This window comes from Leuciscus leuciscus (genome assembly GCF_965113295.1).
Source record: "Leuciscus leuciscus genome assembly, chromosome: 16".
In the NCBI taxonomy this organism is placed as follows: domain Eukaryota; kingdom Metazoa; phylum Chordata; class Actinopteri; order Cypriniformes; family Leuciscidae; genus Leuciscus; species Leuciscus leuciscus.
Genome location: NC_138740.1, coordinates 28,650,490 through 28,678,258, shown reverse-complemented (window position 1 = coordinate 28,678,258; position 27,769 = coordinate 28,650,490). Strand labels below are relative to the sequence as shown.

The 27,769-nt window shown below is 34.8% G+C and overlaps 1 protein-coding gene across 1 annotated transcript; it reads right to left on the bottom strand.

The window, feature by feature from the left end:
- Positions 1-62: 62 nt before the first annotated feature.
- npdc1a (neural proliferation, differentiation and control, 1a) lies at positions 63-26,400 on the bottom strand. The gene is made up of 9 exons (XM_082140274.1): positions 26,057-26,400; positions 11,534-11,677; positions 3,951-4,040; positions 3,453-3,656; positions 3,002-3,068; positions 2,178-2,259; positions 1,996-2,075; positions 1,577-1,676; positions 63-1,100 (listed from the first exon to the last, which is right to left on the bottom strand). The coding sequence occupies exons 1-9, from the start codon at positions 26,160-26,162 to the stop codon at positions 1,029-1,031; spliced, it is 945 nt and encodes a 314-aa protein (XP_081996400.1). The 5' UTR covers positions 26,163-26,400; the 3' UTR covers positions 63-1,028.
- Between the last annotated feature and the right edge of the window lie 1,369 nt (positions 26,401-27,769).

Sequence of the window (27,769 nt, the reverse complement as noted above, 5' to 3'; positions counted from 1 at the left end):
ACAGCTGTGATGATATGCAGGATTGTGATTGTCATGTCATTATTACCCATAAGCTTCAAGGAAATATAATACATTTATTTAAGTTGAATTATTTATTTATTTATTTACACTAAAGTGACTTGAGCACAGGAACCTCAACAACTCTGTTTCAGTCTGACTAATATTTAATTCCCAGACACAATCATTATGGATTTGATTTTTACTGAGGGATACAAAGAAAACAAACAAACAAACAAACAAACAAACAAACAAACAAACAAACAAAGATATAAGAGAGGCTTCATACTTCATTGAAGAAACATATAGTGGAAAAATGACTAAAGTGACAAAAATGTAACTATTCTTAATAATAAAAAAAAAAGATAAAGAATATATGATGTTGTTTTAAATCAGCAAATGTTGACAACAAGAAAACAATATTCAGAAATGGAGAGACAAATAATGCTTGAGAGACCACTGTGTACTTCTAATACACAATGATAAGAGGTGCTTCTGGAGGCAGCTTTGCCCAAAAAGATGCACACTGCTTAAAAAAATGACATGTAGCCGAAAGAGATGCTTACAAAGCTTCCTAACATGACCCTTTTAAAAGGTAGGAGAGATAAAAAGATAGCAAGAGAAAACAAACTCCAGACTTAAAGAATAAAGATTGTGGTGGTGTAAAGAAACCGCATTAAACGGCCGCTTTGAGTTTCCACAGAGTTTGCGGTGTAAGAGTTCTTTCAGATTCAATATGTGTCTTTGAGTACAAGAAAAACTTCTTAACCACTGCTGTCTTTTACTTTATTTACCTTATCATTCATCTACATAATCATCCCTTCTTCAGCATCTTTAGAGTTTGAGTAATCTTTGCTCTGAGGGGGCTGGGCTCAGATGTTCCAGGAAAAACAGAGTCATAGTTTTTTCTTTCCAAGTGTGTTTAGATGTCATCATTTGTGTGTGGTGCAACTTCACCCAATAGCGGAGTGCTTTTAGGTGTGTTAGGCATATTGTAAAAGTATGCAGGGTTGTGTGTGTGTGTGTCCAGGTCACTTATGATGTATCTGAGAGTGTAAGGTGGAGTCGTCAAACAGTGGGTTTTTCACCTCCATCTCTCCAGTCTGCAGAGAAAAAAAAAACCACAGTGATCATACTCTTTGCTGGCCAGAACTGCATTATTAGATGTGCATCTTTTGCAGAAGTATTTTTTTGTGTCTTAGGACTGAACCAAGAAAGCACCTCTGAACCACATAGATGTGGCTCTTAAAGTGTGTGTATATTTATATGTGGTATATATATATAGACAGTGAGATCAGATCTCTGTGTGGACACCGGCTGTTGTCAGAGTCCTTGTGCATACAAAAATCTCACTGGATTATTACAATAAATGGCTAAATGAACGTTTGGAAATGTAAACTGATATTTCCTACTGACACACTATAGCAAAAGATATAATTAACTGGCTTAAAAGCATTTTTGGGGGGTGAAAATACTAACATGCCTAAGACTTTTGCTCAGTACTGTGTATATTTATATATATAAATAGGAAGTTAGTAAGATAAGTGAGAGATGGAGATGATGATAAAAGTGTACACACCGGTGCCAGTCCAGGGCACTCATACACAGTGAAATCTCCCTCTTCATTCTCTTCATCTGATGTGGCCCCCGACTCTGACACTTTAGGTTCTGCTTTATGTCTGTGGTCAAAAAAGACATGCATATTTATAACAGCTAATTCAACTTCATTTTCATGATTTCATATCTTTAGCATAATAGCTGCGAAAGATATATATATATATTGTACATGAAAGTGGAACCAAATAAGAGAAAAGGAAATGAGTAAGGAACATTCTTGTTTTTAAAAACATGTGTTTTTAGTCAGCAGTCTCTTAAAGCGACTTAAAATGATAAAAATGCATAAATAATGTTAAAAGAAATCATCAGGTCATAGAGCTGAGAAGAGACAAGGCATGCTAAAGCGCCAGAACTAATCAACAGATCATGTTTTGTGCTTACTTCTCCATAGAGAGCATCTGTTGTTTCTGATGCTGGTAGTGATACATCTGAGCACTGTGAGCCAGCGTTTTATCCCCAGACTAAAACATGGAAAGAGAACGTTCGTAAACACTTAAACATTACAAGAAGAAGTTCTGAAGTGTATATTGTATTTTCATTTGCATGAACTGGAATTCTCTTACAGAAGCGTGGTTATGGTTAGAGCCCGCTGCATGAAACGCAGGGTAATCGACCTTCTGAGCCAGCTGAGATTCTCTCTGAAACCTGTAAAACAAATAAAAATAAGGCTTGCAATAGAATACACTAACATTTACACTGACATTTACATTGTCTTAAAGAAGTACACAAATACTTTCATATAATCATTTGTTTGCTAATGGTGCACTGTACTGAAAATAGAATATAAAATTATAAAAATATATGTATAATATAAATAAAAAAACTCCCCTAAAAATGATAAAGGAAATATATATATATATATATATATATATATATATATATTTCCTTTATCATTAATTTTGTATTTTAAATCAAATATATTTTGATCCTTTTAGTATTTTTTCAGTAAATCTTTTTCAATATTATAAATAATATATATATATATATATATATATATATAATTTCTTTATAATATTGAAAAAGATTTACTGAAAAAATACTAAAAGGATCAAAATATATTTTATTTAAAATACAAAATTTAAAAGGCAGCAGTGACAACAAAATACTACACTATATTTATAAACAAAATAATTATTTATTCATAACATAACACTGAAAAAATACTAATATATATATCGAAGCGATATATATATAGATCTCGTAATGTTTTTCATTGTCCTTTCCTTGGTTAAATGCTGGAGAATTGCCTTAAGAAAGGCTATTTTCATTAGTTTGAACTGGAGGGTTGTTTGAAACACACTACGGTGACATGATCATGGTTTTGGCTGACCAAACAAACTGTATAACTGATAATAAATAATAACGATAATGAAAAGATTCAATTTACCTGATCCAGCAGACGGCAGCAACAACGAGTGCGACGGCCCCCACAACAATGCATAAAGATACCATCACTGCTCCCATACAAACACAATTATAAAAGAGAGAAACAGAGACAGACAAGAAAGTTTGAGGAGGACTGTCATAAACAGGAGATTTTGCTTCATTCAAATGGGACACACTCAATGCTACTTTAATGAGAGCACAGTGTGTAAATTGATAAATACAAAACATCATGGGATGGGCCTACTGTTTAAATGTCATCTTTGTCAGGGATGTAGGCCAGCCAAACCACAGTAAATCCGGTAAAATTACATTAAAATGTGTGCATTTTGCACTCAATTTCTGTGGAAACCGGGTCAAAGCATGATAAAATAATAATAAATGAAAAAAACTCACATCAACACATTAATCATAATTAGAACTTAATCAGAAAAACAAAATCAAAGGACACATACGGACAAGCAGGCTGTCTCTGGAAGGGTGGGGGTAAACCATCGGCCCATGGCGGTTGGACGAGTTAGTGTTTGGCTGGGGAGATTTAGAGGTTCGGTGTTGTGGGGTCGACGGGCTGCCGGTTGTTGGATCAACAGTTGTGGGTTTATGCAGACTCTTCTGCTTCGATTCTGAATTGGATTGTGGAGGAGACTGGGAGCGAGAGTCTAAAGAGGGGATGAAGAGAGAGAAAAGAAGAGAAAGAAACATTAAAATCATTCTTTTGATCTAATGTCCCTAATTACTACAGAGTTTTTACACTTTTAACTAAGCGGCAAAGGCATCGGAAATCCAAACCTGCCGTTATTTGTCACGTCACACCATACTAAAACTGAAACTGCATAGCGAAGAGCAAGCGAGGTGGAAATTCAGAAGAGTTCGCTATGAATCATGACCACTATAACCACTATACTACCTCAATAACCATAACCACACAGATTTTAAGAGCAGATTGTTCAAACCTGGCTGCTTGACTTCTGGCATTTGCTGCTTGCCAATGACAGACAGATGGTCGATTTCTTCATCAATAGTAGGATAAAAGGGCATTTTATCTGTAAAAACAAGGACAGAATTTGAATTAGATAAAAATACTTTACCATCCACCATGGTTCTGCCATGCAATGTGCACAAAAATCATGGCACCATGTCTTACAAACAACATAACACACATTTTTCTTGTACTTCAAAGTCAAACCTTAGTTCAAGCTCAATTAAACTGGGAGTATATTCTGAAAATTCAGAATCATTCATAAATGAACTATGAGAGCAGAAGTGTGATGACTGGGCTGTGTGTGTCCTGAGTGAGAGTGTGCCGGGGAGTTGTTTGTTTGACACGCTCTAAACGGAAAACAAAAGCAGCACATGGTTTAATGGTACGTTTGGCCAGACAGTAAGCTGCATTCCAAGACTATGGAAGATTGTCCCCCCCGGCAACCAGCCTGAGTGTGTGTGTGTGCGTGTGTGTGGCCAGTGTGAGGGGGTGTGTGTGATCGCTCTACCTCTTACACACAGAAACTGATTTGAAAGAACTCATTCACAGAAAAGAAGCAAAACTCTATCGTCATTTATCTTAAATAAATCCATTTAAAATAAAACACACAGTTAAAATAAGCGGCAAAGGCATCGGAAATCCAAACCTGCCGTTATTTGTCATGTCACGCCATACTAAAACGGAAACTGCATAGCGAAGAGGAAATTCAGAAGAGTTTGCAATGAATCATGACCACTATAACCACTATACTACCTCAATAACCAGAACCACACAGATTTGGCTAATTGTATAATGGCATAATATATGCCATTATATAATATAATGTAATAATATAACATAATATAATGGTATAATTCTAGTTGGCTAATTGTATAATAAAAAAAAAATATCAACAAGAAAATAATATTGAAAATGTGGTTAAAATCCAGCCCTAATTGGGTAATTTTATACAATAATATATTTATATATTTTTATATATATATATATATATATATATATTAGTGCTGGGCAAAGATTAATCGCGATTAATCGCATCCAAAATAAAAGTTTGTGTTTGCATAATATATGTATGTGTACTGTGTATAATTATTTTGTAAATACATGTATATATTTAAGATTTTTTTTACATTTATATATAAATTATTTATATATAATATAAATTATGTATAAATACATATACAGTATATACATGCAAATATTTCTTAAATAAATACATGCATATGTGTGTATTTATATATACAAAATAATTATACACAGTACACACACATATATTATGCTAACACAAACTTTTATTTTGGATGCGATTAATCGCGATTAATCTTTGCCCAGCACTAATATATAAAAACATAGTAAATATCAGTAACATCAACCAGCCCAAGTTGATACATTTTATCAACTATTAATATAACTATTTAATATATCGCCTAGCCCTGGTTCTGTCTGCTGTTCCAGCCTGATCTGACACGTGGACAGCGATCATCTAGATGTGGTTAACTGCTATGCCGTTGAGAGGTGAGGTGTTGCATATGGTACAGAGTTTGTGTCTGCAATGAGCTGCTGAAAAAATAAGTACATTTCCATATAGCAAACTTTACCGTAATCATCGCTTCACGTTGCACACAGAAATAAATCAAGTCTTTATTCAGCACTGTACCAGAAAGTGCTGACAGACTGGAAATACTGGAAAAGGGAATGTTTATTGTCATGAAAGTGTGTGTTTAGTCTACAGAAGACTGGCCATCTGTCTCGTGGAACAAGACTGATGTGATACAGCAACACATATAGCTGTCTCAACACCCCCACAGTCCAGGCTGTGTGTCTGTCCTCCACAGCAGGTGTCAAAGGAGGCGGGACAAACCATCTGTACAAGTGGACCTGAAAATCTGAGCTTTACACATGAAGAAACACTACAGCCTGAATAAAGTCTGATGACCAACAAGAAGAATGAACAAAATGAATCAAGTTTTGATTCAGCGCGTGCTACATGTACAAGATCTGACCAGGGTTATTATAGTTAACTAAAACCATAAAAAAAATTGTTGCTTGAAATAAAATAAACAAACTTAGAATAAAATATATAAAAACATACTTATTTCTCATTCATTTCTCATTTTCAAATAGTTTAACTTGATGTACTAAGATAACTAAAACTGAAATAAAAAATGAATTGACATTAAAAAAAACATACAAATGACAAAAAACACAATAAAATGACTGCAACACTTGACTAAAATCAAAATGAAAATGGAAATAATTAAAATAAAAACTAATCCCAAATATTATTGAAACTACAATAGTATCTCAATGATACTAATAATAACACAGGTTCAGACAAGTAGTTCCACAATTTTACATACAATCTTATCTTTAAACAATAAAAACAGAAATTATTCAAACTATAAAAAAAAAAAAAAAAAAAACACATTTGTGAAAAGTGTAAAAAGAAAGATTAATATTATATTACTCAATTTGCGCAGTAAAAGTATGGACTTGACTGGGGGTGGGGAAGTCTGTACTTGAGTGTGCATTAAGACAGTTCAGCAGTACTGAGACATACTATTATGTCATTACAAAACTGTGCCTTGACACCACAGATCCCTTACTGTTTGCATTTGCATGTAAAATGAGCAACTTAACCACAAAAAAAAAAAAAAAGAGAATGCATGGAAGCATACAAAAAAAAATTTTAAAAAGCATACCATCGCGGCACCTTTGGCTGACTGTTTTCGGTATATGATTTGGGACACACTAATTTCTCTGACCTGTGCAAGTATATCATGCAGCTTTCTATAACTAGCCAGACACAACAGCACTGACTGACTGGCATCTAAAACCAATAGGCAGTATATAGGCTGTCGTGAGTTTTTGACACGATTATGCTGCCATCTAGTGGACTTGGTCAGCGGATATCAATTTTCAGGTGTTTTTGACAGACTATGAGTTCTTAAATCTTAAACTATTATTTCATGTGATTCATTGACATCAACCAACTTTGGACAACACTAAAATACTACTTCCAGCCAGGCTATTTCAGTCAATGTGATAATTAACACAGTCATGTAAGTGTTTAAATCAGGCAAGTGTTTACTGACTGCTGTCCCCGCTAACTTCATTTCGTCGCACGAGTGCCCACTACTGGCGGAACTCTTGAAATGCGCTTAAGTGTAACACACTAAGCCCTTGATCACTTGGAATCCTCAATGGAGCTGATTTATTATTTACAGTTTTTCCTTATGAATTTGTATGAATCTGTCTGTTGAATCTGTATGTATGCTTGGGCTGTTGGAGAAAATATAAAATATTACAGAAACGGAAATGATAATACAATAAACTATAACGGTGTAATAACGGTCAGCTTAAGGTAGCTACAAGTATTATGCGGTTAAATGTCTAAATAACTCCAACATCATACACTAGAGTTGTGTGGGGGTAAATTAAGCGAAATCAGCCGTGACATCACAATGCATTGTGGTCTATGGATCTGCCTGAAGTGTACAGTACATGTTGAGAAGACTCGCTCCCTCAGTCAAAATCAAGGGATCGAGGGTCTGTCTAAATAAACTTCCCTCATCCACTTAAAGTTGAACGCGCTTCAAAATGTTGCCGGGGATTCCCCCCAAGGGAAGAGCTTAAGGAAGTTTGAGTGTATGTATTAAAGTGGAGTTAAACGCAGCCATGGCCTCTGGTCTCTCTCTCTCTCTCTGGATTAATTTCCCATCAGTGACGTAAAAATGAGACTGCTGACCTACATAGACGGATGATGGTTAGTGGCAGAGACTTCGGTTCAGCTGATGTGGCCCAATTTCAAGGGCTGGAAAAAAAATCTGGATTTTAAAAACATTATGGTGGAATAAAAATCCAAATTAAATGTGATTGTGCTTTAAAACCGAAGAGCCAGTGTTGTTCGCTCATGGCAATATTAAAGCAAATATGACGCATGACTGTTTGATCAGTACAGCAGGTTCCACCTTGGTCTAACATATACAATCGCTTCAATTGTGCTCTTTGAATCTTTAAGACTTTCCTGTAAAGCATTTCATAAGAACAGAGGTAAAGGTATAAGATATAAAATATAAGGTATAAGGTATAAAACTGCTCTAAAAATCAAGATAACCTTTGCTATTCAAAAATACAATTCAGCAAACATTCATTAATATATCTCCGTTTATCAATAATGATGTAAAATGCACAGCAAAACACTAAACATTCATATCATGCTCTTATTTTTGAAGATATTCTTAGTAACAGAAACACACAGGCTCTGGCTACACAAATGAAATGCTCAAAATGAAAGTTGTTAGCTGTCGTCTTCAGCCCTTTATCAGGCTCTTCATCATTCAGTGAGCCAGGCCTATGTTTGCAGAGCTGAATTACAGGAAAAGTATTGCAGAGTATGAGAAAGAGAGAAGATAAGGTAGAAAGAAGGTCTATTAGCATGAGAATTGTGGGCGAAGACAAAGCCTATGAAGGAAGTGCTGCTGCGTTACCACAATAGCCACTTTATTGCTCACATCCAGTACATATACTTCGATAATATGAAACAAAATGGATTAAAAATTATATATATATATATATATATATATATATATATATATATACTGTATATATATATATATATGATTACATTTTTGTAAAATAAATATATAATAATTTATAAATATAAATAATATATAATTATATTTTATAAAAAAGAATATTGAATATATTTATTATTCATAGTGTGTGTGTGTATATATATATATATATATAAAGCAATAATTCTAATATAAAGAATTATAAATAAGAATTAATTAAAAAAATAAAATATTATTAAAAATATATCTTTTTTATTTCACAATTTTATATATACTAGTGCAAAATGCCCGTGCAAAATCAGTTTTTGTGTGTGTTTTTAGTAATTGTTGGTTTGGTGTGTTTGAGTGCTCATTGTTACAATTACACAGCAAAAGTTCAGTGACATTTTTATTTGTGCATGGTAGAAAGCACACAGTGAACTCCGAGAAAATGCTTGAGCAAACAGTCATGTCTGTGAATAGGCTACTACGATGCCCGTGAAAGAGACTGTGAACGCATTGAATAGGATATGTTTAGTTGGTGAATAGCATAGGCTACTATTACACAGTAGCGATAACGTTAAGCGCACCAGAATGAAATATAATATTCAGAAGTAAACAGCATAGCTGACTTACAGATTCAGTTAACATCCACAAATGAATAAGCGCATCGATTCAGGGAGCAGTGCAAAGTGCAAAAGATATGCGAATAGACATACAGACAGACATACTGACAGACAGACAGACGTTTCTGTAATTTATAGATAGCCAAGATTATATAAAAAAAATTATATAATTACATAATTTAAAATAATATATATATATATATATTAAAGCAGTAGGGATTAAAATTAATATAATAATAATAATAATATTATTATTATTTTATATATATATATATATATATATATATATACACACATACTACATTATAGTTGTGAGAGCCATTTACAACAAAGTTATATTATTTTTAATATTATAATATTTATAATAATAAAGTTATAATATTTTTTCTGGATCTTAAGAGTGATATTTTGTATATTAATATATGTATATTTTGAATATTTATAATGCATCACATGACTTAAGCGTGAGTAAACCTTACTTTTTAGAAAATTTTGGTAGACAGTATTTTGACTGTTGAAATTCTTAAAATATTTAAGTAAAATATTGATTAAAAAAATATTTGAAGCTTGATTAAGGGTAAACGGTTCTTAAAGGGATACTTCAGGATTTAGCATTAAGCTTTGTATTAGTAGAAAACCTGTAGTATTTTCGAATTACCATGCTTTCCACCCTCATATCCCCCTGAGACAAGAGATTTATGTATTTTTTGTCTGAAAAAAATCCTCCGATGACGCAAAAATCGTCATTTTGCGTCATCGGAGGATTTTCTGGCCAGAGGCAAAAGACTACAGCCAGTAGATGGCGTTGTTCCGCATGTTTTCAGGCCGCCCATAGGAGGTGGGATCTCACTCACAGAATGTACACAGTGTCAGCCGTCTTTCTTTGGAAGCTAAGCTAGCAGCCTCTTGTTCTGTGGAGAAAGCTGAATAATAGGAGAAAGCTGAGTAAGTAGGGGTTACCATCCTCCTTTTCCCGGACTTGTCCGGCGGGCGAGATCGTTCAAAATGTACGGGATTCAGCTTTTGCGTTCTGCGGTCGCCATTCATTGTTTACATGCACACCTTGTGTTTCAATCTAACTGAATTCATTCCGATTGGTGAATCTGAATGTAGTGTTTACATGAACGCTAAACAAGTAATCTGTTGATGTGCGTTTTACCATTGCTAAGAAAATTCCCGCTCCTCCGTGAGTGATGCAAGACCCGGCCGTCAGCCTCGTCCTGCTCGCCACAGTAAACATAATGAATGGCGACTGTAGAACGCAAAAGCCGAATCCCGGACATTTTGGGCGATCTCTAAATCCCTGGCAAACTCATCACGTAGGCTAGCCTAATAGCCTTGTTGTTTTCAACTGCGCTCTCTTACCGGTAGGCGTGGCCTCCTAGGGCAGCGAAGCAAGTGCATACTGGGAGTTGTTGTCTTTCATCCACATAAGCCAAAAATAAATTTTCTGGCTTTTCTCAGTCTAGAAAGCTCCAAATTCAAAAATTTCTTCACATTTCTTCAGCTTAAATGACCTATTTTAAATACACATTCATCTTCCCAGAGGTGAAGTATCCCTTTAAGTTCGATTTTTTTTTTCGTAACCTGACAAATGAAATTGTGCGAAATCCTAGAAAATGACTTAGACCGCCATTACAATAGTCACACAATTTAAAGCAAATTAAAAACCTAATAAATATTTAACAAAAAACTTTACAAATTTAAAATAAATATACAAATATTAAAACATATACTATTAATATACTAAAAATATATATTATTAATAAATACTATTATACATCTATCTGAAAGCATTTGTTGCTAAAGTATCTACTTACTTGACACTTAAAAGATGACATTTAAAAAATATTTAGCACAAAAGCAAAACTCTATGACTCCAGTATTGCAATAGATAAAAAAGAGTGCTTTTTCTTTCTGCTAGAGCAGTGCTCACATGGAATTACATTAAAGCCAAGGCCACACACAGACATACGCGTGCACGCTTACAATCCAACTGATTAAATTCAGTCATGTGCCTCTGCCACATGAGGATAGAGAGAGAGCGAGAGATTACGCTCACCACAAAACCAATAGAAACAGTGAGAGAGGAGAGAACCGAGAGCAAAAGCACAGGCCAGATGACGGGAGGATCTGAGGTCTAAACCATCAACATCATCTCCTCTTTCAGGACAGCATTAGTCACAGGCCGAGGGTTTGATTAATAAATGCACAGCATTCGGCTTGAGAAAACGATTGTGTGTTGCCTGACTCGCAGTTTGAGTTTGTTGATGCATAAGCACTAAAGAATATGCCAGATTAGACAATAGGTGCTAAATAAATCGTGACACAGTAGCCAGAAGTTGGGTGTGGTGGGTGTGTGAACGCCTTCATACCGTGATTGTGTCCCCTGGGAACAACACAATGTCCGTCTTCATTTTCCTCCAATGGACTGAGGCAGGAGCCACAGTGGCAGGAGCAAGACTCACAGAAGTGCCGCCTCATCATGGTACAGTCTATGTGATCTGGGCACTTGTTTGCTGAAAAAATAAATAAATAGAAAAAAGACATGTTAAAATGGTAAAAATAAAAAGTATTAGATATACTCAAATTATATTATTACATCTGAAGCACTAAACATCACACATCATGTATTTGAATATCAATGTGCCTTAAAATCTTTATGAATTAGTGCACCAGGTGTTAACGGCAAGTGTTGGTGATGTTGTTCCTACGGGTATCATTAAAAGTCATCGTTTCCTCTGAAGCCACACATGCATTTAGTCTGTCATGTTTTTTTATTGGTATTGTTGATTCTGCAGGTAGAAAATATCAGTATGTCCCTTTAAACAAACATAATAATGCTTTGAAATTCATAATAAAAGCTCTTGACAGATGATGTTTAACTCAGAAAATTATTTTGCTTAAGATTTAAGGATGCTTAATTGTAATTGATGGATTTACATTGTAAAAAAAATTATATTTCAAATAAATGCTGCTAGTGTGAATTTTCTAATCAATCAAAGAATCCTGAAAAAAATTATGATTTCCACAAAAATATTAAGCAGCAAAACTGTTTTCAACATTGACAATGAAAATGTTTCTTGAGCACCAAATCAGCATATTAGAATGATTTCTGAAGGATCATGTGACAAATAGAAAGCAGTTAACACAAATTTAAAAAATATTTCACAATATTACCTTTTTGATCAAATAAATGCATTCTTGAGCATAAGAGACTTCTTTCAAAGTGTGTGTGTGTGTGTGTGTGTGTGTGTGTGTGTATATATATATATATATTTCAACTTGTCATGATCATGCATAGCCAGCAAACCACTTACAACTGGTAACTTTTGCATGATACATGCAAGAGCAGAAAATTAGGCTTTGACGTAAAAGTGTCTGTCAATAGAGCTTAACTTGCATTGAAACTGAAAATTCCTTGATGCCTGAAAAACATTCAATGGTAATGGTGAGTGAAGGACCCAGTGACATCAGTGCTATTGAATTCAATGTGTCTCATCATACCCTTGACTATATAAATTGTCTCTGCCTTGACTGACTTCTAATCGTTAGAGAGACTCTAAAATCAGTCAGAGACACAAACACGCTTGAATGACTCAAATCGGTCCACAGTCTCAGCTCCTTCTCTTCAATGATACTTTATCCCATGTGCTCCTATTCTCTATAAATCCCTTAATTTTCTGTCTAATTCTCTCAGTGGGGGTGCTCTGCTCTCGGTGGAGGCTACAGAGGAAAACTGGGTCAGCAGCAGGTGTGTGTGCTGTGATGGTGCTTGTGGATTTCATTCTAGATCAGAGTTGTTTTAGAATCATTGATGTACTATTACAGTTTTCATATTTTTTTGTGTGTTTTTGTCACTTTTTTATATATAAAACTGATAGTTCTGGTCCTTGATGCTGATTGGTCAATAGCTGTGTTTTATTTTCTGATAACGAAAGGCTATAGAGTGCAACAGTTCAGTTCCGGAGGTAAATACTTAATTTATTTTTCTCCAAAAGGAAATTGATTTTGAAGGATAACTTGTAAACCTTTAAACACAGACCTACAGTGAGCTATGAGGTTGTTCAATTATGGTATTTGCTTCTGCTGAAGCCGTCAAACCACATTAGTCCAGCTGATTTTTAGAATAATTATTGTGTTTAACAGTGGAATTCCTGGCAAAAAACTTAATTAAACAATGCTGTACAGAAAATTACACCAATCAGAGTCAAAAAAGTGACACGCTCCTAAATAGCTTTTTAGCCCCGCCTACTACCATGAAGCACTGCGAATGGCGTAATCAAGTCGATCAACCTATGCTTTCAAAATACTTAAATGTTCAAACATAATCAAAACATAGATGGAGTAGATCGAGTCCATCAACACCCCCAAAGCTTCACAGTAGCCTACTATAGCTCTTCCTGGGTCGACATTTCATTTAACATTAGGCAGTTTTGGCTTATATGGCATTTAATGTTGATGATCGCGTTATTTTACATATGCATATAGGCGTAGCCACGGGTGACATACTGACAGACAGACAGACGTTTCTGTAATTTATAGATAGATTATATTAAAAAAAAGTATATAATAATTATATAATAATTACATAATAATAATAATAATAAAAAATAATTAAAAATAATTAAAAATATAATATATATATATAAATATAAAAGTAGTAGGGATTAAAATAAATATAATAATAAATAAATATAATAAATAAACAAATATATATATATATATATATATCATATATATATATATATATATATATATATATATATATATATATCATATATATTTGATATATCATTTTCCATTTTCCAACTCCCCCAGAGTTAAACAGTTGAGTTTTACCATTTTCGAATCCATTCAGCCGATCTCCGGGTCTGGCGGTACCACTTTTAGCATAGCTTAGCATAGATCATTGAATCGGACAGGACCATTAGCATCTCTCTCAAAAAAATGACCAAAAAGTTTCGATATTTTTCCTATTTAAAACTTAACTCTTCTGTAGTTACATCGTGTACTAAGACTGACGGAAAATGTAAAGTTGTGATTTTCTAGGCTGATATGGCTAGGAACTATACTCTCATTCCTGCGTAATAATCAAGAAACTTTGCTGCCGTACCATGAGTCCAGCAGGCGTAATGATATGACGCAGTGCCTGAAAATAGGTCTAATAGGTTAGACAAACTTAGTCCCGGTCACGTTGGAAGTTACCGAGCTGGGGTCTATTTTCAGGCACTGTGTCATATCATTACGCCTGCTGGACTCATGGTACGGCAGCAAAGTTTCTTGATTATTACGCAGGAATGAGAGTATAGTTCCTATACTAAAAGTAACATATTAACACATATATCTTCGGGTTTAATAGACTATTTGTATTGTGTGGTAATGTTTGATCAAAGCAATAAGGTACTCGAGGCGTGCCGTATTGTAAACAGTCAAGGCTGAAGAGGTTGCAGGCACTCCGCTTCACATGCCTAACAATGCCCTTTCATCTGTGACTGTAGGTGCGCTCACGTCATGTGGTAATTACCATAAGAACAAGACTTTTCGGAGAGCTCCATTGTACCACATGACCACTGTACCACATGACCGCTGCAGATTTATTTAGGCATTGATAGTGTTGCCATCTAAACGTATTATTCCTAGTCCGAGGACGTGAACAGCTGAACGTCAAGTGTTGTCATCTCGAAATTATGGCAATACGACATGTATTCACAATACAGCATGGCCTCTTGAACTTTATTGCTTACAAATATGTCTATATAGTTATTTATTTTTTATTTTATTTAGGTTTTGTTACTATAGTGCTTAAGAAAATGAGAAATGTTTTCTTGGCAACAAGCAAAAATATATATTTTAATTTTTTTTTATGGTTTTAGTAAATGATAATAACCCTGCTGTGGATGAAGGCATCTTAGGTCATAAGATGGTGCAAATATTCTGTTTTCATTTCTTTTGTAAATATTATAAAATAATTGTTTTAAATTAATTTAATACACATCTCATTTGCTTTAATTAAAATGTATTGTACTTCTCCATTACATTGGGAATCAGCCAATTTGCTTTATAGACACCAATAATGAAACTATTTTTAAAATCTCATACTTATAGGTTCTGCAGAAGCATAAACCATTGCCAGTGCTGGGTAGATTATTTACAAATTGTAGTCCATTACTGATTCCAAATTAAATGACAAAATATTTAGTTAGTAACGTAATCTATTATATTACACATTTTAGGTTATATAATCCGAATACTTTTTGATTACTTTTGACCCAACACCATGTTAATATTGTTGCTTATTACTGATAGGCTATACAAATACAAAGAGAAAGAAAATATATTCCATTATTTGTTAACAACAACATGAAGTGCATTAAACATTACATTATGTCATGGTTTCCCAGACTGGAGTTCGTGAAAAAACGGCAAGGGTTTTGTGAGTTTAATGAAAATCTAATAATTAAATAAATCATAAAAATGTATATAAAATAAAAATAAAATGTAAAAGACATTAGCTTTCAAAGACATAGCAATACATGGTTAAATGACTGATAATTCCTTCAAATAATATATTAATTAATAATGTTCTCCAGAAGTTGATTCGATATGCAAAGTTGAGAAACCAAAATTTCTGTAAATCCAGTGATCAAATGCATTGTGGCCTCCCAATTTTCCAAGTTATTATAACCACCTGACTAGTGGCTTGTCTGTGTGTGTGCAATTCCACAAAACTAAAAGACTTTCTGAATGTATATAAATTATATGCTTATTTTATTTTTATTTTTATTTTTTTTGGATAGGAAAAAATACAAAATGAAAAAGAATTAGGGAGAATCTATAATGAATTATGAATGAATATTACTTCCATTGTGTGAATAATATGTAATAATGTAAATCAATAAAAAATAACTGCAGTCTGATTATGAGCAGTTTAAAATGTAATTAATCTAATTTAACCAAGAAGTAGGCAACTCATTTTTTTAATCTGATTACTTAATCCAGATTCCACCAAGCACTGACCATTACTTAACAACCTGGGAGCTCATGCCATGATCTTCCTTAAAATAAAGGATGATAAAAAGCCATTTCTGTATAGAGAAAATTACCAGGATTTCTACTTCCAGAGCCCTACAGACACTCCAAGCAAAATGTCTGTTCATTTTCATCTGCCATGAATAAGCATCACAGTGTTCTGTGATGAGTGGATCGCTATCCGTCACTCTGACATCATCTGGCGGACGTCAGTAGGAACTCAGCGCTGAGTATCAACCTGATGACACACGTCCCATCCGGAATAATTTAAATGAGCGTGAAGCATCATCAAACAATCATTCACTCTCTGTTCCGAACGGCTCATTCTTCATGGAGACTGGAGCTCAGCTGAACTGTGAAACTCAACTAATGGTGTGTATCTTGTAAGACAAACTTAATTAATTTGTTCATGTGCACATAAAACTAAATTCTGAAAGCTTTTCTTTGCTTTTACAGTCCCATTTTTATATTGACAGGTCTCCTGTGTGTTTCCAGGCAACAGAAAAGGAGCTGTTATAAAAGGGTAGAAGTGCCCTGTCAAGGCAAATGCTTCATACGCCACAGCAGTAATGTACATAGAATATCCGTGTCTATGTTCTAATTAGGATTGCAAATGGGTGGAAAATTTCCAGAAACTTTCCATGAGAAGTTAAGATGGGGAATATTGGAAATATTCCTAATTGGAAACTTACGAGAATTTACGGGTAATTATAATGTGTACAAACTGTGTACAAAATATATAAACATATAATAGCCTATACATAACATATAATATATATATAAAATATATAAACATATCATATATTAAACATATATAAATATAAACATTTTGTTTGGTCATAAGCAGATTTGTGAGTATGAACGATTAATTCATTGAAAAAATAAACATAAAATAAACATTCCCATATTCCCAATGAGCTATGCTGAAAGCTACTGTATTGCTAGCTTCTTTGCACGGAGAACAACATAGTGACGAAACGCGCTCTGTAGTAGTTTGTCCGTATATATGTTTATATACAATATGTTAAGGGCTATGAATGGTTTAATGGCTATTTCAATGTAAGGGGACCCACGGTGTATGTAGATAGAAATGCCTAGTGAAGGTAATAAAAACATAACGGTTCATTATGCAAGGTATTTATACACCACTGAAAACATAATTATGTATATTGTATTGCATTTCTGTCAACAAATCCTCCTAAATATTAAGCAATGCACCTTTAATACATTTTAAAATGTCATTTATTCCTGTGATGGCAAAGCTGAATTTTCAGCATCATTACTCCAGTCTTTAGTGTCACATGATCCTTCAGAAATTATTATTATAATCGCTGCTCAAGAAAAATTCAGTCAACAATCACAGTTGAAAACAGTCGAGCTGCTTAATATTTTTGGAAACTGTTTTGGAAACTAGGATTCCTTCATGAACAGAATTTTCAAAAGACCAATATTATTTGAAAACAGAAATCTGTTGTAACATTATAAATGTCTTTACTGTAATTTTTCTTTATCAATTTAATGTCTCCTTGCTGAACAAAAGTATTAATTCCTTTACAGAAAAACCAACCTGATACCAAAATTTTGAACACTACAGTATGTCCATAAGCACTGAAATGTTTAATATTAGTATGAACTGCACAGGCCCAACATAATCAAGATCTGTCACACAATATGCTGGCATCTGCCTGGTTTGGATCGCTTCGACTGATTTTACACCAAAAATACCATAGGGTTTAAAAAAAGGGAAAGTTTCAATATCGATATCTATATCTTCAAATGTGTGCTGGTGGTGTGGCGCACCGTTTAACTGCCCGGATCGATCCCTGTAAGGTTTATTAGCTTTGACCATATCATCATTGTAATCTTTACTAGGTGTTGCTTACCCTCCAGCTGCTAAATACTGTATGCATTGATTTCTGCTCATCACTGTCAAAGACATCATCATCCCTCATTAGTCCTCATAAAACACCACCAGATTGCTTTTAAATCTGGACGAGGAGTCATGAGAACTGAGATTAACTGACTAATGAGGTGCAACTGTATGCGTGCATGTGAGAGATGCACAGTCCTCTAAACACCCTGCTGGGCCACCCACCTCCAGCCGGTCATGGACATTCATTTACACAACCAACCACAAGCTCAAGCTGTGCTTGGAAATAAGGAGGGAATTTGGAAGCAACAGGTTTTTTAAACTACACAGCATTGAATATAATTCGATTCCAGTAACTACTTGACTTCAGTGTCATTAAGCTGAATCTTTTACCCGAAGTTTCTTGCAGTACACTTACACAACATCAGTAAACTGATCTTAAAGGGGTAGTTCACCCCAAAAAATAAACATTCTGTCATGATTTCCTCACCGTTCCAATGTCGTTCCAAACCTGTATGGCATTTTTCATGCCATACAAGATATTTTGAAGAACTGTTTTTGTCATACAATGAAAGTCAGTGGGGTTCAAAAACAACTCTGGACCCAATTGACTTTTATTGCATGGACAGAAAACACTGAGACCTCTTTCAAAATATCTGCTTATAGGAACCTATTGTTTTAGCTAACAGGCCTCACTGACTATTTATCTGAAGCTGTAGTGTTTCTGGATGGAGGAGATACTTTGATCGCCCAGATCAGTCAGTCCATCTCCGCTCATCAAAACATCAATGACATAACACTGATCAAAGTCAATCCTGACAGACCACTTACTATATTTGGATTCTCTGAAGGACCAACTAATAGAAGTGTGATGGCCCTTCATGTGTACAATCCTGCATGACACATCTAAACCTTGAAAAGGAAGGCAAGAGTGGAAGCAGTGGATCTCATTGGAAACAGAGCTGTTTCTGAAACAAACTTTATAATATAAAATAAAAAATAGGAGTAAAATTACTATATAATTGATCCAATGGTGTTTGTTGGGAGCATTGACCAAAAAAGTTTACAATGAGGAAAAGAGAGAAGAGGAAAAGACATGTACTATGGAAACTGTTATTGATAGCTAAAAAAATATATAAAAGTGGAATGAAGAAGATCCTCCAAGCTTGATTCAATTGACTCAGAACCTGAAACAAGTTAATACAATGAAAAAAAAGAAAAGAACGCATGCCTACAAATGAAGATGGATCTTTTTCTGCAAAGATGGGAAATTACAATACATTTATAGATATGCAACTAAGATGGGTTATAAAGAATGGGATTACAAACTATATCGAGAAATAAAGTCAGAATTGTTAGATAAAAAATGCAATTATCTTTTATTTTATTTTATTCCGTGGTGGAAACAAGCTTCCATACTTATCACACCAGTCTCATTGGGTGGATTCTTCATGGGCACTACTGGGTTACAATCAGGTAACTCAGAAATGAGAAATGTAACTGGTTGCAAACGCCCTTTTTTGTGTCCTTTTATGAACTCATCTGTAATATTCATAAAAAAAACATATATAAAAAAATGTCAAAACCTCCAATGGGTGTGATCCTCCCAGGAGGCTGTTGAGAATCAGATTTTTTCAAAACATCTCTGGTCATTTGTGGTGCCATATAAAAGCGCACATGATTACATAAGAAATATAAGCATGTCATGAAGCTGGATTAAAAATGAATATTTCTAACCATCTGCTGCTGGCTCAGAAATCATTAACCGAGCTCTGAGTGGGAAGGAAGCCAACATCAGCACAGAACTGAAGCACGAAAACAGAGACACACTTACGTGGCAATATTGACAGATTCCACTTCGTGGGGAAGGATGTGCATCATAAGTGGCCACAAATGTAAAAAAAATAAAACCTGTTAAAGGGATAGTTCACCCAAAAATGAGAATTTGGTCATCATTTACTCACCTTCAAATTGTTCCTAAACTGAATTACTTACTTTCTTCTGCTGAACACAAGAGAAGATATTTTGAAGAATATGGGTAACCAAACAGTTGGTGGGCCTCACTGACTTCCAAGGTATGAAAAAAAAAATATATACTATGCAAGTCATTGGGGTCCATAAACCGCTTGCTTACCCATATTCTTCTAAATATCTTTTGTGTTCAGCAGAAGACAGACATTTTTGGGACATTTAACTATCCCTTTAAGAAGGAATAAATTAGAACAAATATTTTCAACTAGATAGGCTAATAACCTTGCAGTTGTGATAGGAGATGCCAGGAAGAGGAAAGTGGATGGATAAGGGAAAACTCCCATTGTGTGGACATCCTGTTGCTCTACCAAAAGTCAAGCTAAGTGCCAGTTCTTTTCCTTGTTTAAACTGGCTCTCTTCCATTCCTGCAGATACACATGCTTCAGATCTTAATCTCATAAAGTCATATGATTAACCTAGACTTTATATTTCCTGATGGATTAAATGCCTGTAAATGCTAAATTCGCTGTGTGTTTAGGCACCACTAGTCATTTGCTAAGGTGTTCACAGGTTTCTAGGTGTTCTGGGTGGTTGCTTCCTGGTCCAAGTAAAACAAACTCACCGCCAAGTTTCGGTGATATTCTGGGCTTTAGATTCTGGGCTTGGGTATCAACTTCATTGTAAATCTAAGGGATTTTTTCACCTGTTTTCATCAATTTAAACAGCAATACCACACAATTTGATGTATCATTAATGTCCAAAGCATAGTATGCTTAAAGGGTTAGTTCACCCAAAAATGAAAATTCTGTCAGTAATTACTCACCCTCATGTTGTTTCAACCGCGTAAGACCTTCGTTCATCTTCGGAACACAAATTAAGATATTTTTGATGAAATCTGAGAGCTGATCACTTCTCCATAGGCTGCTAGGTGGCCCAAACTTGCTGGCCCAGAAAAGTTATTAAAGAGATCGTTAATATAGTCCAAGTGACTACAGTGGCTCAATCTTAAGTATATCAAGCGACGAGAATACTTTTTGTGCGCAAAAACAAACAAAAATAACGACTTTATTCCACTATTCATTTCATTCTCTCTGGGCCTCGAGTTAGTTTACGTAGTGTTTTTGCGCAGCGCGTCTGTGTTACACGTCACCACGTAGGCTCACTATTGGCCGACGCTGGTCATGTGTGTGACGCGCAGCGCAAAAACACTACGTGAACCAACTAGTGGCCCAGAGAGAATGAAATGAATAGTGGAATAAAGTCGTTATTTTTGTTTGTTTTTGCGCACAAAAAGTATTCTCGTCGCTTGATATACTTAAGATTGAGCCACTGTAGTCACTTGGACTATATTAACGATCTCTTTAATAACTTTTCTGGGCCAGCAAGTTTGGGCCACCTAGCAGCCTATGGAGAAGTGATCAGCTCTCAGATTTCATCAAAAATATCTTAATTTGTGTTCCGAAGATGAACGAAGGTCTTACGCGGTTGGAACAACATGAGGGTGAGTAATTACTGACAGAATTTTCATTTTTGGGTGAACTAACCCTTTAAATATGCCTACATTCTCAATACAATATCCTTGATCTGAAAATAGACCTCAGAGTTATTTCTGTGAGACACTCCTGGGATGTGCTCACCTGTTTCCTTCCATTTGTCTCTTTCTCACTCTCGTTACTTATTCACTTCATGGGAATGGGCTACTATTCCTGCTGCTATGGAAACTATGTTGACCGGCTAACACCCACCACGTTGCAGGGCACATGAACGGGTCGGTAATCATGGTAAAGTTTTGCACAAACGTGCTGGGACTCTCAAATGCCAAATGTAAATATCATAGTAAGAATGTGATAATACAATCATACAATAATATATTCCTGTGATGCAAAGATGAATCATCAGCATACATGATTACAGTCTTCAGTGTCACATGATCCTTCAAAAATCATTCTAACATGCTGATTTGCTGCTCAAGAAACTTTTACTATTATTATCAATCTTGAAAGCAGTTGTGCTGCTTAATATTTTTGTGGAAACAGACATTTTCTTTCAGGATACTTTGATAAATATTTCATATTTATTGTAAAAATGTGTGTAAATCTATCTATCTATCATATATATCCCAATAATTTTCTTTTAATTAATCATGTGAATAAATGGCAGTAGAAAAGTGTAGTATAGTATGCAGGTTTCCACACTTCATTTGCACATTTGAGTAACTGATAGCGATTGATTAAAGCATCATTTGAATAGTTACATTCTAGAGCAATAAAATATTTGATGGTGGGAATTTCTAGGTACAACACATTCAGCAGGGAAGACTTGTACAGAAAAAGGAACATGTGAATACAGATGGATACTTACAAGGGATCATCCAACAAATGACTAGAATGTAACAGCCATTCAAAAGCAGACAGACATCTGGTTGTGGAACCTGAAACCAGCTTATTCAGTTTTGAAAAATATACTGTTTTACAAATCCTCATCAGTACTTACTATCCTTACTAAAAATGTAAACAGTTATAAAACCAAAATAGAAGTCAACAAATGTGTCTTCAAGAGTCTGAGGGTCTCTTTTATAGCCTGCCTGGCTCGGATCCAAATTATCATTAAAAAAAACGGAATAATGACACACCCTCATTAGTGAGAGAAATGTAGTGAACCACAGGAAATGAGAACCCAGATTTACGCCCACATCTTTCAATAGCCACATTAAGACACAATCACAAACCACCCTTGTGGCCCACAAAGTTTCCGTACAATACAGAACAAAGTGTAAGTCTCAGCTGATCTAAATGTGCCTTCCGCAACCAAGTTGGCAACCTGTGCGTACTCAATGTGGGAAGACTTAAGGGTGGATGTTTGCTGTATGTTACTGAACGCTCAAGGGTGTGTTTGGATATCCTAGCGCATATTTAAACATGTACGCCATGTTTGTTTCTGCCTTAACTGCGTGAGAAGAACACATTTTGAGTCTCACCCATCAGAATACAGATAATATGGCCGCAGCTGCTTCGTTCTCACACGGCGAGGTTTGTAAAGAGCATGTGGCCTTGTTCAGGGAACTGCTGCAGAGATAAGCCGCTGCTCTCAATGTGCGCTTTGCAAATCATCACTGTGACAACAACAGGCTGTTTCCAGATCTCTGTAGAGTCTTAGATCCTCACGTTCCCCTGAGACAGCAAGAGCAGGATCCAATTCAGCAGTTACTACAGCAACGCAGCTAACCTTTTCTCAATCCACTCCATCACCTCAGAAGAGAGCAAAGCAGCACTCAAGACACCTAAAACCACCCAAACACATTTTATGTAAGTGCATTACGAAGCGAGCTGTGATGAGAATTGCACTGTAATAGAAAGAGATGTTTCCCATTATGTGAAACAGCAAGTTCCCTTTCTTATATCTCTTTTATCCAGTGCTCTACGAGGAGCAGGTTTAAGAGGGCATTTTAAGGTTCAGATTTCAAGTTTGAGCGTCTAACAAAGCACTTAAAGTGTTCTTCAGATACACTATTGTGCACAGACTAAAAGGCCTACTTTCCAGCTTTAAAAGGCAGCAATTAACAGTTTACAAATGAAAATAATAAGGGCTCAGGACATAGCCGTGTTGTACCTCAAACCTGACACATAAATGCTAAACATTTCCGTGTTTTGAGCAAGTTGTATGACTATAGAACAAGTTCGAATTATCAAACAAAATTGGGTATTGATTAACCAGGGCCAATTTCTTCAAGAAAAAGTTCTCTACAGCACAATGATGGCCTGATAACCCTGTTAATTAAACTAAAATTATTTAAAATAATTTTCAGTAATTGAAATAAAGCTGAATTAAAATAAAACAAAATATAAATATTAGATGAAAAAATAAACGGAATTAACAAAAATTAGGTGTTGCCTGCCTTGGCAACTAATTAAAATAAATAAGTTGAAGTTACTTAAATTACTAAAACTGAAATAAAAATATTTTTTTAAATAAATAAAAATGACAAAAGTGCATAAAAGAATTACAAAAAAATAAACAAAAATACAACTGAAAATATAAAAATAAAGGTTAATTCAAAATATGAATAAATACTATACTAGTATATAAATAATACTGATCAAATTGATATAAAATGTAAATATAAATAAAACTGATGAGACTTCCAATGTGACTATGTTTGTGAACAGAATGTTAAATATAATTGTAGCTGCTTGTTGATTGTCCCAGGTGTAACTAAATGGTGTTTCACAGGCTTCGTACACTGGAAAACTATGGAAAAGGAACTTGAATCTGCTTTGAACAAGAAAAATCCTACACAGAATGAGGACTTACAGGACTACTTTCCATTACTACTAGTTTCAGAAGCCCACTACGCCACTGAGATTAACTAATGATATTCATAAAAGTGCTCTTCAAACAAGCAAACCAAGTGGTTGCTTTATTCACCTGCACGAAACAGGCCTCATTATCTTTATACGCTCTGGTCACCATCTGTGAAATTACTGCATGGCTAGCGGCTCTATCCACAGATCTGTCTTTCTCCGTGAAATTTGACATGCTGTTCTGTGTCGATCAGATAATCAACAGCCTGAGGCGGAGAGTTCACACTAAACGTGGCAGCTCTTTTCAGAAGTCACACGCTAGTGAACAACAAACATTCTACAATGGAAAACATGCATAAACACACGTTAATGGCACTAGGAGATGAGATAAGAGAGAGAAAGAGAAAAAGAAGGATGGAAAATCTCCATTGTTAGCCTTTCGGGCATGTTTTGGCACACTGGAAACCTTTCGGGCAAAATTATAGGTTGGATACAATTAGTGCATTAGTGCATACATAAATAAAAATTATTATTTTCATCTTCAGTATTTGATATTCAGTTGCTGGATAAAACGAAATAAGTCTCAGGGGAGCTCAGCGTGCAGATGTGTGTCAATGATTGTGCGATTGTGAGAGAGTGTTGTGCCAGCGTCCAGCTGTTGTAATTCCCAAAGGGGTCTGAAAAAGAAACTTGATAATCTCTGCTCGTGTTCTCCATAATTGCTGCACTCACATCCCACATTCCAGCTCACACAGTCCTCAATGAACCTCTTAGACTATTACAATGAACATTCGAGAAATCAATCAGACACTGGCTCAATGAGCATAGAACAAAGGAGCAAAAATATATGGACTTCCTTATGACATATTTACAGTTTAGTGCAAATGGAACAGCAGATGATGAATAAGAGCACTTTGGATGAAAGCATTTACTACATAAATGCACAAGATCTACTACATGAATACAATTTATAAATAATGTATTATGACAACATCATCTGATTTAAATTTTTTTAACTATGGGTAACAGGTTTGCCAACTATTGCATGATCTAATACTAATTTTAGCGAAGAAAAAAATTGCAATATTAAGTTAACTTCAATCAAAGCTAAAATTAAAATGTTTAAGTTCAGCTAAAAGTAACTGTCTCTCCCACATCACACTTAATTAAGAAGCTAAAACTTAAATGTAATGTACAAGTATAATCTGTATATCAATAATGAATATGTTGGCTTTGGCGTTGCAATGTAAACATCATGTGTTATAGAAGCATGCAAATAGTCTACATTAAAGACGTACACATTAAATGTTTTGCAATATCAACTTATTTTTCATTGTTTCTCCACTTGTTCAACCGGATTAGGGTTTATATTGACAGTCTGAATCCTGTTTATTCTAATTAGCATACTGTATCTACAACTACAAAAGTGTAATAAAGAATAACTCACACGTCTAAACTAAAGCAAATCCCAAGTATAAAAATACTCGGTTAAATACACAATCAGCTTTGGAAATCAATGATGTAGGATACAATTTAATTAAAATAGCATTTTAACCACTTTAAATAATATTTTCATTGGCCACATATTAAGTAGCCCATTATATAGCCTATTATTAATACTATATATATATATATATATATATATATATATATATATATATATATATATATATATATATATATATATATATATAAGAGCTGCCACCATACAGGTAGACACTTACCCGGCATACTCGCACCGACGGTGGCCAGGATTACGCAGATCAAGACCCCGGGTAAGAGGAGGGAGGCCCGGGCTCGCCGTGCGCTCCGACTCGGGTAAAACAACATCCTTCACTGCTCTTCTCAAGCCCAGGACAGCAGATAAAAGCTCCGGAGTGTCATTCCTTTATCTGTGTGGGTCAGTTGGACGTACACAATTGAGAGACAAACCGGCCCGAATGAAAGCGTCAACTCAAGTTAAGAGCGTTAAGTCGCTGCCCGTGTGGTACAGAGCTAAAGATAGAGGAGAGAGATTGAGGAGGAGGGAGGAGGAGGAGAAGAAGGAGGACCTCCGTTGATAAACACGAGAGATTACAACAGATACTTGCAGCAGCGCGAGGAGGATGAATGAGTTCGTGACGCAATGACGCTGCTCTGACGTCGGTGCTTCTTCTCTCAGGTGAGGGAACACATTCTATTAATAACAAAAGAAAAGAGGTTTTCAGTATACAGTTGTATTCACACGTTAAGTTGTCAAAGTGGGAACTTGTTGTTAACAGCCTTATACTGTTTTTAGTAAAATGCAAACAGTTTTGAAGGAAATTTTGTTTTAAACCCCCAAACTACTGCTAGATAAAACAATTTTGTGTTTTTGAGACCTTCAATCTAAAAAGTTACTGCAATATATAACCCTTGTTACAAATGTTTTGACTCAAAGAGTAACATTTTCTTGCTGCCATTAAAAATCTTAATAGTTAGATTGAGTGTGCTCTTGTAGTGTTTAGTATTACTGTATGTTTGTGGTTTTCAAAAAGAAACAGTATGAACAATTCATAAAAATAACATATATTATAATAATTTGCATACAATATTTCATACAAACGTTTCAAATGTATTAGATTTTTTTCTTTTGCACATAATACACAGTTCATTATTTATGGAAGCCCTGAAATGTAAAACAAAAAAACGGTGAAAAAAGGAATACATGTCAACAGAAGGGCGAGAAACTGATTTCAGTGGCTCTATAAAACTGAGGTAGAAAGTTACAAGAAAACTTGTAACCCCCCCCCCCCCAGTTCGCTGTCTGTTTGTGTAGTAGATTCTATAACATTATAAATTATTTTTCTTGATAGAAAAATCAACGGATAAGGTAATATTGAAATTCAGATGCCATGCTTTTAAAATATGCTGATAGTGGCACCTAGTGGAAAAAATGCAAATTGTTAGGGAGCAAGGTGTTGGAGCCATTATCTTGAATTGTATTATTATTATTTTTGTGACTCTAGAGGGCGTATGAGTATTTGAGTATTTAATATAATAAATAAATAAATAAATAAATATATATATATATATATATATATATATATATTTGGCAGACGCTTTTATCCAAAGCAACTTACATTGCATTTCAAGGTACACATTTTACATTCTTATCAGTTTTCAGTTCTTATATATATATATATATAAACGTGAATATAAAAGCAATTTTAAAGAGAAAAAAAATAAGAAAAAAATAAACAGATAATTTTTTTACAGGGAAATGGACACAAAGGCACATTGATGTTTTTATCACAACATAAATCTTGTCATCTGCACATAGTAATGGTCAAAATTGAAGGCGGATGCATTCTTTTCTGGCTTCCTTTCTGGGGTATCCAGGGCTGCTGCTGACAAATAGCTCAAGGTCCTTGCCTGAGTACTGACAGAGATAATAAACAAGTTTTAAACACTCTAAA

Coding starts and splice junctions, on each gene's coding strand:
- npdc1a (XM_082140274.1), bottom strand. CDS start 26,162: ATGTTGTTTTACCCGAGTCGGAGCGCACGGCGAGCCCGGGCCTCCCTC. Junction 3,069..3,452: donor CAGAGACAGCCTGCTTGTCC/GTATGTGTCCTT, acceptor GTATGGGAGCAG/TGATGGTATCTTTATGCATT. Junction 2,076..2,177: donor CTAACCATAACCACGCTTCT/GTAAGAGAATTC, acceptor TCCATGTTTTAG/TCTGGGGATAAAACGCTGGC.